This window comes from Aspergillus homomorphus (genome assembly GCF_003184865.1).
Source record: "Aspergillus homomorphus CBS 101889 unplaced genomic scaffold BO97scaffold_47, whole genome shotgun sequence".
NCBI lineage: Eukaryota > Fungi > Ascomycota > Eurotiomycetes > Eurotiales > Aspergillaceae > Aspergillus > Aspergillus homomorphus.
The window spans coordinates 144013-157759 of record NW_020291933.1 but is presented as its reverse complement, the minus strand read 5'-3'; the positions used below and the strand labels follow the sequence as shown (position 1 = coordinate 157759).

The 13747-nt window shown below is 53.0% G+C and overlaps 3 protein-coding genes across 3 annotated transcripts; all 3 read left to right on the top strand.

The window, feature by feature from the left end:
- The first annotated feature begins 1083 nt into the window (after window positions 1–1083).
- Window positions 1084–3322, top strand: BO97DRAFT_203383 (cytochrome P450). Its single transcript, XM_025690542.1, has 6 exons — window positions 1084–1154; window positions 1201–1327; window positions 1382–1537; window positions 1605–2717; window positions 2775–2941; window positions 3014–3322. The coding sequence occupies exons 3-6, from the start codon at window positions 1475–1477 to the stop codon at window positions 3165–3167; spliced, it is 1497 nt and encodes a 498-aa protein (XP_025547659.1). The 5' UTR covers window positions 1084–1154; window positions 1201–1327; window positions 1382–1474; the 3' UTR covers window positions 3168–3322.
- Window positions 3323–8696: 5374 nt separating this feature from the next.
- On the top strand, window positions 8697–10949 carry BO97DRAFT_353903 (C6 transcription factor; the record flags this gene model as incomplete). Its single annotated transcript, XM_025692071.1, has 5 exons — window positions 8697–8837; window positions 8898–9503; window positions 9590–9741; window positions 9798–9968; window positions 10016–10949. The coding sequence occupies 5 exons, from the start codon at window positions 8697–8699 to the stop codon at window positions 10947–10949; spliced, it is 2004 nt and encodes a 667-aa protein (XP_025547658.1).
- A 752-nt stretch (window positions 10950–11701) lies between these two features.
- Window positions 11702–13601, top strand: BO97DRAFT_437594 (MFS general substrate transporter; the record flags this gene model as incomplete). Its single annotated transcript, XM_025697859.1, has 7 exons — window positions 11702–11887; window positions 11940–12025; window positions 12082–12161; window positions 12220–12283; window positions 12350–12742; window positions 12774–12885; window positions 12954–13601. The coding sequence occupies 7 exons, from the start codon at window positions 11702–11704 to the stop codon at window positions 13599–13601; spliced, it is 1569 nt and encodes a 522-aa protein (XP_025547657.1).
- Window positions 13602–13747: the final 146 nt, after the last annotated feature.

Sequence of the window (13747 nt, the reverse complement as noted above, 5' to 3'; positions counted from 1 at the left end):
GCGGTCAAGAGATGCCTAGGCTTTAAGTAAAGGCTTAACCTAGCCGCATATCAAGCTACCGCAGGACTGGTTAGCGCCGTATGAGCGAATTGAAGTACACTCCTTGGGCGCGTAGCTGAGCACGCTTCAACCCGGTCAGCGAGAGCTTGATCGAGACACCAAGTCCAAGGAACAGGGGGCAGGCGTCTCGAAGAGAAAGCCGAAGTATCCTGAGAATCTATAGGTGTTGGCCTCAATCTCGACTATCTCTGCTGCTTTGGCGAGATGGTTACTTAGCTCACCTCATAGTGCAGAAAGCCACTGGAGCCAAAGACAAAGAGCATCCTTACATCCGACAAGTCAGTTTACCGGTTATGTCACTATGCATCGGCCTCGGGAGACATCCGAGTACTCGAGCATAATCCAGGGAGGGAAAGTGATCGACACCATGAGATTACAGACAATTAGGCAACGGAGTTTCTGCTCGGTATTCTGATGACGACAGGTTGCAGCAGTGGCTCCTAGTGGCATATCCGGAGAGAAGAGTCCGGCACTATACCTGAAAGTTCATGATCAGCAGGACGGGCGGTGTCGGATGCAGATGCTGCACATCAACCGGTATCCGTGCACAAAACAGGATAACCGGCACGGTTCGATGCAGGAATTATGAAGGATTTGGATGGGATAGGCAGGGCAGAGACGCAGTTGCAACCTTGCTGCAGGATCGGCTTAAAGGAGTAATAGCGAGGCTACTATGATCGGTCCGCGGTGAATCCTCCCCGCCAAGCTTCTGACAGGATTTGTTCGATAAAGTTTCTAGTGTGCCTGGGAATGATGCATCTAAATCGTGGGTGTATATTGTTGATGTCCTTTGCAAGGGTCCGAGGAGGTTTCCATCAGGAGTGAATAAGTTTTCATTCAGTCCTGAAGTACCTTTCTAATGACGTGTGCTCAAGTCCGACGATGGTCACCTGCAATTATCCAGGGTTCCCCTCTTTTGCGCCTCCACTTCTTCACCACTTCCCCACTCGGTGAGGATATGTTGCAGAAGCACTCGAATCATTGAGCATCGAAACGGCAAATAAGCTGCACCATCAACACTTTATGATCGTGCATCCCTGTAAGAAAACGGCTTCCGGCACAGGGATGCCGGCTTGTTTCCTGCTAGTGGCCAGGTAACGGTCGCATTCAAGATAATTATGCAATGCTGAGACGATGCAGCCAGGAAAAGTCGGGTCTGGGTTAATCCAATATTTCAGAGCATAAGCGACAATTATACAGTTGATGAGAGGCATCTGCGATCCGAATGCAGGTTTCGTGGTGAAGGAGGGGAAGATACTACTTCTGAGTTGGTCAAAGATAAATATCATCTGGTCTTCAACGTTGACTGAAACTCACGTAGTCTCCAGTCTTCATTTCCAAGATCAAAGCTGATCGATCGCTGGCGCCCTTCTCAGTTTCAAGTATTCCGTGGTTGTCCAAAGATTGAGCGGTGATGGCTCTTTACGACTTGCCGCATGCTATCCAGGAGCATTACCTTCCCCTCGCATTCGGAGTGGTGAGTGGTTAGCGAGCGATGACGGTGCATGCCGCTTTGAATGCTGATTATGTCGCCGACAACCTAGATTTTATTGGCAGTGGTGGGTAATGGCTGCTACGAGCTGCTCTTGAATCCACTGCGAAAATTCCCCGGTCCGAGGCTGGCGGCAGTGACGTACCTACTGTCGGCATACCACACGGCGAAAGGTGATCATCTCACCTGGCTCCAGAACCTTCACCGCATCTACGGCGATGTTGTTCGTTTCTCTCCCGATGAGCTAAGCTTCACATCTGCCCAGGCCTGGCGAGACATTTACGGACATGCCAGCGGCGGGAGAAAGAGCACCGAAAAGGACCCGCGCTTCCTGGGTCCGACCCTCAATGGCACGCCGGATATTATCCGGGCCAACACGCACGATCACTCGCGCTTCCGGCGAAACTTCTCGCACGCATTCTCGGACAAGGCGCTCCGCGAGCAACAGCCGCTGATCGCCCAGTATGCGGAAATGCTCGTGGCGGCGCTGCGCGAATGTGTGCGGGCGGACCCGACGGCGAAAGTGGAGATGGTTCGCATGTATAACCTGACCACCTTCGATATCATGGGTGACTTGACCTTTGGCGATCCGTTGAACCTACTCCAGGGCACGGGGTACCGAGAGTGGGTGGGGGGAATCTTCGCCAGTGTGAAGGTAACGTGTCTCCGGCGCGTGGCGCGTTACTATTCCTGGCTCACGGTCTTTGTGGCTCTGGTTATTCCTCGCTCTCTACGAGAGAGAGCGCTGGTGCACTATCACTCCTGTAAAGCACGGGTTGACAAGCGTGTCAAACAAACCCTCGATAAGCCGGATATCTGGGGGCTCGTCATGAAGCAGAAGGAGTCTCTGCAGCTCACTCGCGACGAGATGTACTCCAATTCTCAGCTATTTATGTTAGCTGGGACGGAGACGACCGCTACAGCACTGAGTGGCCTCACTCATCAGTTGCTGATGCATCCGGAGAAGATGCAGAAGATCACTCAGGAGGTTCGGCAGACATTCAAGGAAGAGGGAGAAATTGAGATGACCCGCCTCGCGCAATTGAGGTATCTGAACGCGTGCATTGAGGAAGGACTGCGCATATATCCACCAGTACCTATCGGTATTCCTCGTTTGGTGCCAGAAGGAGGAATGACCGTGTGTGGGGACTTCATTCCAGCCAAGGTAAGTGCCCTCAATCGGGAAAATAATCCGAGGTTGTCTTTCCTCACCAGATGGTAGACGTCGGTCTCCGTGCAACAATGGTCAACATATCATAGCCCCGACAATTTCAAGCGACCGGATGAGTTTATTCCAGAGCGCTGGACTAATGACCCGGAGTTCGCCGGCGACAATAAAGCTGCGTTCCAGCCGTTTTCTTATGGGCCACGAAACTGTTTGGGCAAAACGTACGTATCGCCCCTGGCATGGGATGGGTGCCCTGCACTGAGTATGGCATAATAAATTGACCCTGGACACAGCCTGGCTTATCATGAAATGCGAATCATTCTGGCGAAGGTGTTGTACCACTTCGACTTGTCGTTAGCCCCAGAATCGGTGGATTGGAATAAGCAGAAGGTGTTCTCGTTGTGGGAAAAGAAGCCGCTGATGGTCCAGTTGCATCCGCGAGTCTAGACCGGTCGGATATGCCACTGAGGGGATCGAGGACACACTCTCATCGCCAGGCTAGGATATCAGACATGGAAGTGGTTTCCGGATCATGTAGCGCATTATGAGTATGGCAACGACACTGGGAAATCCCATTGTTTGTCCGATCGTGACGGGGACGTAGAGAAGTAGGAAATGAATTAGTCAAAGCTGCACTAGTGACTAACTACCCGCGGAAATGTGTCAGTAGTTTTGTACGGCAACTGGGCCCACGCGGAACGGTCGTGGCACCCACGCAGCATTCACCCGAACATCCATGGATCCAGTTTCTTCTGAATGATCGAGGCCAAGTGGTTGAGCCCCGTTTCGACAAAAGCTGATCAGCAGTTGATGGAGACAACAGGCGTGGGCAGGAATTCTCGAAACTACATCTCCGGCGGTGAGGCAGTTTCTGGAAATTGCCGCACGGACAAATCTCGGGCCGAGCGTCGACCAACGCCTGAATTTCCGGCCTAAGGCAGCCTATACTTTCTTGTCCTCTGCACATTGCACCTAGCTGGAACTTGGGATTGGACCCGTGTAAATAAATTCCCATGTGAAGATTGAAGGGCGCAGCACAGTTTACCTACCTACCTCGAGTCCCAACTAACTGTTCACTATACATGCAATAAATTGAAAACAAAAGTGCCTCCTCGTCAAACAGATACAGTGATTCCGTACAATGGTGACGTCAGAAAGAGAGGTCACCAATGATGTGGCGTGCAAAATAGTTCCGGCTCTCTTCTTGGATGCTTTTAAGCCCCTCAGCTCTAGCCGTCATTGTCTCTTTTCCCGTGCGCCAAATGCTGCTGGTTCGCCTATCACGCCTATCACGGCCACACGGTGGCTAGACGCGCTGGGCTCCCTGAACATTCCCCCCTTTCCAGTTATAATCTGCCTATGTCCCCAGTTCAGCCCAGTGTGTCCACCATTCTCAAACGATCCCGTCTGCGGCTCAGACAAAATAAGCGAGTGCATTCGTGGGCGCCTAAAGAAATGCACTTGCGAGTCCGGTGCTCATTTGGGCATGACAACCGAGATCACGGTCCCATTGTGTAGCTGCAGGGTTGGGGTTGGGGGGCCGCGGGCGGTTTTGCCACTGCGTTCCCTTTTTACCTATCGGTTCCCTTCTCCGTGGAAATTCTTGTCTTTCCTCTTTCACTTGGATAACCGATGTCAACAGCGATAAGTAAGTATACAGAGCCAGTGTGTTGGAGCTGCAGCAGGGTTCTTGCGCTTCGAATGAGTTGAAGTACAAACCCAGGGCTCTGAGCCCAGTTTTTTTTTTGCCATCTAGACGTCCATGCGAACGAAGCCAATTTGTTTATGTTTCCACGTGTCCGGAGTCGAGGCTTTGCTCTTTTGTTGCTTTTGTCCACCGGTTATGGATTAAGCTGCTAACCCGGAGTGTCGGCCTTACTCATGAGACAACGTGCCCGTATTCGTTTTGTGTGTACACGTATTGCCATTCAATCATGCGCTGCGATCTATGTCCGTCGGGGAAAGATAGAAGAGTTCCTCTGCTTCTTGGTTGGGTCCAGGTAGCGGCATGCCACTGGCTGGCACAAGACGGGAGACAATAGAGTTGAGCAATCCCTACCATTCCTCTTGCTGTCATGCTCTGACCGTGTAAGCAGATAATCTGAATTGATTATGTGAGCCTTGTTAGCCAACTTTTCTTTGCACCCCAGGCACACTATGATCAAGCCTCAGCAAGACCCATCCCAGGCCATGATCCGAACTCCTGACATGCGTTGTTACGGAAGCATAACACATTCTTCAGTGCGAGTGACATCGAGCTCATGTGTTTTCTCGCCCTCCGAACGCATCGCGGAGCGTGCTCTCCCTTGGCGGGGAATGGGATCTTTGCCAATAGGCATTAGCTCAAGTGAGCCAGAATTATCACACCATTTACTCGGCAGTAGTGAATCTCTCTTTCCGCCGAGGATTTGTCGAATTACGCATTGGGCTATGCATCTTCGTGGGGAAAGAATGTCGCACAATGCACAAGACTCGAGTGGGCGGCGGTGACGGTCGGCGATGGTGGATCAGAAGACAACGGGAGGCTCTTACGCCCGATCATCGATGGCGGTCTTCTTGAATGGGTCTTCCCTGTAGCAGATGCATTCAACGAGGCTCTCGCATTGTTTGTGCACTTGTGGAGGGAGGCCGAAGCCTTGAGGCTTTTGAGGCGTTCTCCGGCACAAATGATGGCCGAACTTAGCATGGAGAATGGGCTGGGTGGACAGCAGGTGGCTGGCACGCCGTCCCATGGTTAAGCAAGGCGGGTATGGTTTGAAAGGCGACTGAAAACCGGTCGGTGTCGCTGTCCTCATCCCCGCGCCCGGAGAATGCCTCAGGCTCTCTCATCCCGGAGCAACTGGCCAGGTTTGTTTCTGTCCTGCTCAATCCCAGCGACAGACAAGGGCAGGGAAGGATGAAGGCAAACTTCATGAGGCAGCAGCTGCATTCGTCCGCCAAGCTAAGTCATGCAGAAGTGCAAACAAATGACCGGTGTGTGACCATCTATCCCTGTCAATTGTTGATACTTCATGCAGAAGGTAGTTTTGGTTGGGAGATATTGCTCTTCGCAATGGCGATGTTGGATGGGCGGGTCCGCGACGGGGCGTACCAATCGCACAGTACGAGTAACAATGATCCCGGTATAGCAAAACGTCTATTTCCCGCCGACTACTGGCTGGCTTGAGGGGAAAACAGGGTGTGAGAGTGAGAAAGAGAGTGAGACAGAGAGAGAGAGAGTGTGTGTGTGTTTGTGAGAGAGAGAGAGTAACGATTGTCGTTATTGGAGACAAGGCAAACTTCCGGGTAGTGGAAGTTGGTCTGGCCAACTGAGTTTTCGCTGCACATGATCTAAAACTGACTTACTGCTTACAGCAGGTCGATGTTTATCAGTCATCATCCTCGGGTCAAACTTGCGGCCATTCATCTTGCTCGCCCAAATATTGCGATGAGAAAAGACCCTCATTGGCATTCGGATTTTCTGAGCCTGTTGACGTTGCATCATCCTCGGGACTTTACTGCCGAGAAGTCTGACACCGTCGTATCTTACGCAGCCCTCGCGTTCCTCCGTGGCAGCCTTCAGACTCCAGACCTGGGACAAGGCCGATCTGACTTTGACTCCAACTAGCTCATACGCATTTCAACCCAATCGACCTGAGGTCCGACACTCTTTTCCATGATCTTGATGCCCTTCTGTCTCTTATCTCCTGCAGCTTAGCCTGTCCTAGCGGTCTGGGACTACTCGCCCTTAGCGCTCCATGGATACCCATCCTTGCTCGTTTCCCAGTTTCTACGACTTTCTATCACTGGGATGACAACGCAGGGATTCTTGCCGTCTTGGGTTGGGATCTACGGGCCGTCGACCGGCTAAGTCATCCCGACCCCGACGATGAGGGGATGCCAATTTTTCCTTTTCCTTTTGTCGTCGTGTCTCAACTGGATGGAGTCTGGTAATCCCTCTGGCGAGCAAGGTCAGGCCGTGATCAATTATTGCATGTCCGCTACTGCGGATGGTCGAACAGATCAGTCACCACGTCCGATGCACAGAGCATCGTCAACTCGGTCTGGACCTAGTACAAGGCAAGGACTTCACCCAGGCCGGTCTTCGGTCCGGGTGATATATCGTCTTGCCGTGCATATCTCTGTCCATGCACGCTTGATTGCTCAGCCGGATCACTGATGGGGCAGCTGAGAAGGAAGAAAACTCTACGTGTCTCGTCTCGTTAGCGGGTACGGAAAACCCGCTAGAGATCCCCTAGTAGTTTCGCAGACCCCGTACGATGAAGACTGAGTGGTTGGCCAGGGCAGCCATTTCGGGCCTCCCACATCTAGTGGACTATCCCGTAGCTTCGGGGGGGGGGCCACGCTGGATGGTCTCGGTTTTAGGCCCATGCTCTCTCTCTCCCTCCCTTCTCTCTTATCAGACTGATCTTTAGGACCGCTGGTCGCGTGACTTTTCGACTTCTTTCCTAATTTCATACCCGTGGAAACGAATGTAAGTGATTGATTGTAGGAATGGGTCTCGAAGTGTCAGAAAACGTCAGGCAAAGAGCCGTAAAACGAGGAGGATGGGCTGTGGTGGTCGGATTATGAGATTGGCATGCAGGGGTGGGTGGGTATTGGATTGGAGAGCGACTTGAATGGCAGATGGCAAAAGGCTGCATCTCCGCGGGGGGGGCGGGAGATGTTTGTGCAATGACCAAAGTATTACGCCATGCGCATAATCTGGAAAAGTGTTCCGACCGCCCGCTTATCGCGATGGCAAGGGGGGGAGGTGTGGTAAAGGTAAAAAGAAATGTGCTATTGTTGTTGTTTGTTCATGGGACGGACTGACTGGGTTGGGTTGACGGGACCGACGGACTGGTTGACTTGGGAGCGGTAGATCAGGTGACTGACTGGCAACTGGCAAGTAAGCAACCTTGAATGCCGACTCGGGCCCACTTCTATGACGTTGTCTTCTCTCTCTCTCTCTGTTTCCAAACTTCCCACCACAAACAAACTCACTCTCATCCTTCTCACCCCCCTTCCTTTTCCTCCCCAGACTTACGCCACCACGTTCCAGTTGGGACAGTTGAGATGGGTCACGGCTCCATCGGTTCAAGGTTCTGTTCCAGCATCCTGACTGGGTGGAAAAAGGTACCTTGTTTCGCTTGTCACGGATCACTAAGCTAACCTCAATCAGGTAGTGAGAAAGGTACCCCAAATCTTCCCAAGATGCTCCCAAAGGTGAAGGCTTGACTCTTGATGGCTACTGGGACCCGCTCCTCTCATCATTGTCCTCCGTGCACGCTTGGCCCCTCTGATTTCCCCCCTACCAAACCAATCGTCGGTCAAAAATGTGAGTACATCCCGGCCCCGAAAAGGTCCAGTGGCGGCCGAACACACAGAAAGCCCCTCCTCTTTGCTTCACGCCCCGTTCCCTCCGATTTCCCCCCTTCCCAAACCGAGCCTAATGCAGAGTCCAGGTCCTTTCTGGCTCTGGCCGTGATTGGATGGGAATTTCTGCCAACCACCAGCAATCCGCCATCCATCTAGCTGCGAGCCTGCGATCCTCCCCACCCACCCACCCACCACCTCTCCTTTCGCTCCCCCGACCCGACAGTCCAGTCCCCTGGTTAGGGCCGTGGAGAGAGATTCACTCTGTAGCCCAAGATTCCAGAATGATCAGACGTTTCCTTTTTGATTGGTGAGGATTTTTAAGGTTCTTGTTCCGGTGCTGCCCTTGCTCCATTGCAGGGGAAGCCCAAATGGGCAGGACACAAAATAATAATTCCCCATCGATGGGGACGAAGCGTCGGTTACAGCCTACCCCCCCGGCCTCGTTCCTGATCCGACCTATATAATAGTATCGCCAACACGATCGCTACAAGATCCGCCCCTCTCTCCCTCCTCGCCCCGTCTCACCTTTTGCCACCCGGTGCGCTTTTCATCCCAGGACAACCTCCCCTTCTTTGTTGTCTTGCCCTGGTCTTTCTTCACCTGACCCAGTCTGTATTAATGTCCGATTCGCAGACTTCCTCCCGTTCGCTCGTTCCCGCTCCCAACCTTCCCCCATCCACGAGAAGCCTCGACAATGTAGCTCAGGGGCGGAAACACAAAACCACCGCCTGCACGGCGTGTAAGCAAAAGAAACTTAAGGTAAGTGAACTCAACCAGTACATCAGATTAGGGAGAGCGCTAGACTGACCCCTTTCCCAGTGCAGGGGGGATCCACCATGTCAACATTGCGTGGCTAATGGCATCGAGTGCCACGTCGACGAGATGTCCGACATGCGCCGCAAGTTCGCCATGAAACGGAAATTGGAGCGGCTGGAGATATCTGAGGAGACCCTGATGCGCTTGATCGAGATCCTTCGAGACGGCAAGAGCCCGCGCTTAGCTCAGATGATGTGCCTGATCCGAAGCAATGCCACATTCGGCGAACTTCAAACGTTTCTCGATCAGCAATTTACCAGTCAGGAAATTGCAGCGTCACCAGAACTGCGGGAAATTCAAAGGCAACTTATCCAACCCTCTGAAGTCGACGACGAAGATGGACGGTCTGCGCGTCGAGGAAGCCGTCGCATCCTGGATGTGCGCCGCCTGGCTGATACCCCGGTCTACCGAGTACCAGCAAAACCATGGACGAGGGCCACCGATGATGATGAACTGGTATCTCATTTGATATCCCTCTGGTTAACATGGACCTACCCCTTCTTCGACTGGTTGGACAAGGACGCGTTCATTCGGGATATGCAGGCAGGCCAACTAGATTGCCAATCCTGCACGCCATTCCTGGTAAATGCCATCCTCGCGGAGGCTAGTGTATGTTGTCTATCTTTTAACTTCTGCGTTTACAGCGTCGCTTGGGTGAGGTGACGGCTCATTCATGATTCTTATCCGTTGAACAGTACCTTTCCGACTACGCCGAAGTCTTCACCGTTCCCAACGATATGTTTTCCCGAGGTGATCAGTTCTATGAAGAAGCGCGTCGCTTGCTTGAGGAAGAGGAAGGCCCTGCAAGTCTAACGACTATCCAAGGTCTCCTCGTGCTCTTCATTCGGTGAGTGTCTTTGGCACACCTCGCCGACAGCCACATCTAACTCTGAAGCAATGCAGCCTTACACTCATGGGGAAGGATAGAATGGGTTGGATGTACCTCGATCTAGCGATTCGGGCCGCCCAAGAATACGACGACGCGCATCCACCTAGGCCGAGCGCTTCGGAATCTGACCGGATGCTTGAAGATGCGACCAACCGCACTCTTTGGGGCGTTTTCAGCATGGCCTCGTATGTATCCTGTAACCGGCAGTGGTGTCCATAACTGACAATAACAGCACGGCCAATGTCTCGTTGATGAAACATGTAAATGTCGACCCGCCACGGCGCCCGCGAATTCCGATCAACCACAAGGATCCTCATGACATCTGGTTCCCATATCCGCGCGAAGTGGAATCGGTGCCAGGTCACCATGCATGCGTGTTCGACCGATGGTGTGACCTTTCCTGCATCCTGATCACCATCAGCCGCGCATTTCATGATTTCGAGCATCGAATTCCCTTGTCGGATATCGCGATTTTCGTGCCTGCCATCTTTACGCAATTAAAGGGCTGGTACGCTAATCTTCCGGAATGCTTACACGCGGAGGCAGCCACTGTTCCTCATGTGTTGAGTTTGCATATGTTCTACCACACAACCGTGATGCAAATTTTCGGCTTCATGCGCTCCAGCCATGTGGATCCGGGCACTGCAAGCCATGCCCGGGAACTCTGTCTCGCCTCCGCCCGGCAAATCGTCCACCTCCTAGGCATTCATCGCGCCAAATGGGGCATCGATCGCATGTCTCCATCGACAATCCAATGGTGGAGCATTGGGCTTTTCACCCTCATGGAATCTCTCGACTCTCGAGAGAACCGGAATGCCTTTGTCGAGCTATCTATCATCGCCGGCGCTTTCACGCGCCGGGTGCCCCTTGCCAAGGGAATTCTACGTATGATCCAGCTATCTGCCAGTCAGATGCAACTTGTTCTACCCGAAGAGACCGAGGCGCTCTTTACGGATTTCGAGACACTTGCGTGGAAGGAAAGCGACGCTCAGGAATTCAGCAGTTTCTATCCGCACTTTCATACGGTGGTTCAGCACGGGTCCTTTCGTCAACCCGGTGTCGACCTCGATCAATTCCTGGCCAAGTGGGATGGTTTGAGTATTTCCAAGCGCAGCTCTCGCGATTACGAGAATGACTACGAAGCAGAACCCTCTTCTGGGATATGAGGCTCTTTCAGTATAATGATACCATAATTCGAGACAAGTCGCATCAGTGACCAACATATTACGTGCTTCCTAATTTTTTGGGTGGAGTTTTTTTTTTTTTTTTTTTTGTTTCTTTTTTAGTCCTGTCGGTGTAGAAATTTCTGAGACTGTATCCGGAGAACTTGGTGAAGTGGTTTATTTTTGGTGGCGAAGTCACGCGGCGGACGTCCCCGTTGAAGTTAGGCCCGACACTGTCAGCTCTCCATCTTGCATCAGCCTCCCGGAAACCACTTCCTGTATCTCTGATGGGAGGAACTCAGGAGACTCATGCAGAACAGGCAGGATTTTGCCGGCGTTTTGCTGCCCATAGCGTGAGACTAGGCACAAGTAACCAACACTAGCTTCATTGCTAACCCACCCCCAACCGGTTGACTGATCTTGTGGCTAGCCCTATCCCCCTGCATCAAGCCACGTCAAGATCTGCCGATGCGCCCCCGTCAGGCCCATCCAGGATCGACAGTCAACTTGTCAAGCGGAGGGGGTGGCGACACTGGGGTGCTCATATCAGCACTAAGCTCTTTAGCCCCTCCCAGTGCTCCCACAAACCCACTGACCGGAATTACGAGTAGACCGCTCTCTCGTATCTGGTTGCCTAATTGATCGCGGGGTTTAAGACCCCCCGGCCAAGCAGTCTCGAACACTGGAAAGTTGGAACCCATCACGGTAGCAAAATCAGGTGCTGTTGATCTGTTCGTGATCTGACTCAGGGCAAGATGGAACTGGAGTCGATCAACAGCCAAGCCCACACGGCTCATTCCGATGCAACCGCTTCTCCTGACACTGACAGACGCAAACCCGCCGCTTCGACGCCCGAACAGGAGCCGATCGTCCTACTTTCCAATTGGAATTTCTTTACCATCCTTTCGTGTCTTTCCGCCGCTGTCATTCTTTGTGGTTATGTGAGCCACGGCCGCGTTTCTCCCCGGAATCGGCGCTAACAATGCACCCAAGGACTCAACGTGTGTGGCGACTTTGACCCCCATCATCAGCGACGAGTTTGGTTCGCTCAACGATGTGAGCTGGTACGGAATTGCATAGTATGTAAAATTGTAGTCTGTGTCATTGTAATGCAAGGGTTGATCCTCGTGCTTAGCTCCTTGGCCTCATGTGCGACCGTGCTGAGTTATGCCAAACTCTACTCATTCTACCGGACCACCACGGTTCTCGTCGCCTGTCTCACTACTTTTTTTATCGGATCTCTAGTGACGTGCCACTGCTCAATCGTCTCAAGCCTTCATTGTCGGGCGTGTAATCGCTGGTTTAGGCAATTCCGGCATTCTATCTGGAACCAATATGTATGTATTGACCGCGATGGATTTTCCCTCCGACTGGCACACGCTGACTGGACATGCGGTGAGCAGAACATTGGCCCGCATCGTGCCGCTCCATAAGAGAGCGTTCTATCAGGCTCTTATCGGGGGCGTTGAATGTGTTGCCCTTGCAGTTGCACCGTTCCTGTCCGGTTGTATCGCCGAGTATGCATCATGGCGTGTCTGTTTTTATATTTGTCTGCCTCTCGGCGTGATTCCCATCGTCGCCGTGTTGCTTTTCCTGCGGTTGCCCAAGACAGCTGCCCAGGCCCAAGATCTTCGGCCCTCGGACAAGCTGCGCCAGCTCGACCTGCCGGGAATGGCTCTGTTCGTGCCCTGGGTTGTGTGCCTGGTGTTGGCACTCCAATGGGGCGGGTCCGAGTATACGTGGACCAGCAAGCAGATGATCACGCTGTTTGCTCTAGTCGGGACTTTCCTGCTTGCGTTCCTAGCCCAGCAAGTCTACATGCAAGAGCATGCAAGAGCATGCGACGTTGCCGTTGAGACTCTTGCGCTCTCGAGTCATGCTCTCAAGTATGCTAGTCACATTTGCCACCTCCGGGGCCCTCTATGTTTTCACCTTCTATGTGAGTCGGGATGATTCCCCGCTGCACCTTATCGGATTGCACATGGTCGCTAACACGTCCGATGCCAGGTCCCGCTCTATAACCAGGCTGTCCGCGGCGTCACGACGATGGAGTCGGGTCTGCGGGACCTTTCCCGCATCTTGGGTCTTGTTTGCGCAATCAGCATCGGGGGCATAGCCACCAACACGATTGGGTACTACATGGCTCCGATGCTGTTTGGGGCAGCCCTCATGATTGTCGGTGCAGCGCTAACCACCACATTCGACCCCTCGACAGCCCTCTCTCACATTCTCATCTACCAGGCGATCTTGGGAATCGGCTGTGGCTTGGTATTTCAGCAGCCCTACACGGCCGCGCAAGCCTCTATCGCCACTGCGGACGTCAACGTCGCCATCGTGATTATTACCTTTGCTCAGCTGCTGGGGTCGGTGGTTATGCTGGCCGTTGCGCAGAACGTGTTCTCGACGCGGCTAGCGGCGGGTATTGCTTTCTCGGTGCCCGGGTTGGACCCGAACTCCATTCTCAATGCTGGAGCGACGAGTCTTCGAGAGTTGGTCCCCATGCAGTACCTGGCTGGGGCTCTCGAGGCGTACAATGGGGCTCGTGTGGACGTGTTCTACACGGGCTTGGCGATTGCGTCTGTGACCACGCTTGGAGCATTGGGGTCCGGGTGGAAGTCTGTCAAGCAGATGAGTAAGGAGGCCAAGCAGAAGTAGGATTTTATAAGGCCTGTAGGTGTAGCGGGGTTGGCGCGTTCGGTGCCATCTCAGACTGGATAGGCTCACCGGGATACGAGTCTCATGTCGAAGTCATGGCATGGCAATTGGCTTCGGCCTTATAGTGCCATCAAATGTGCGATGAG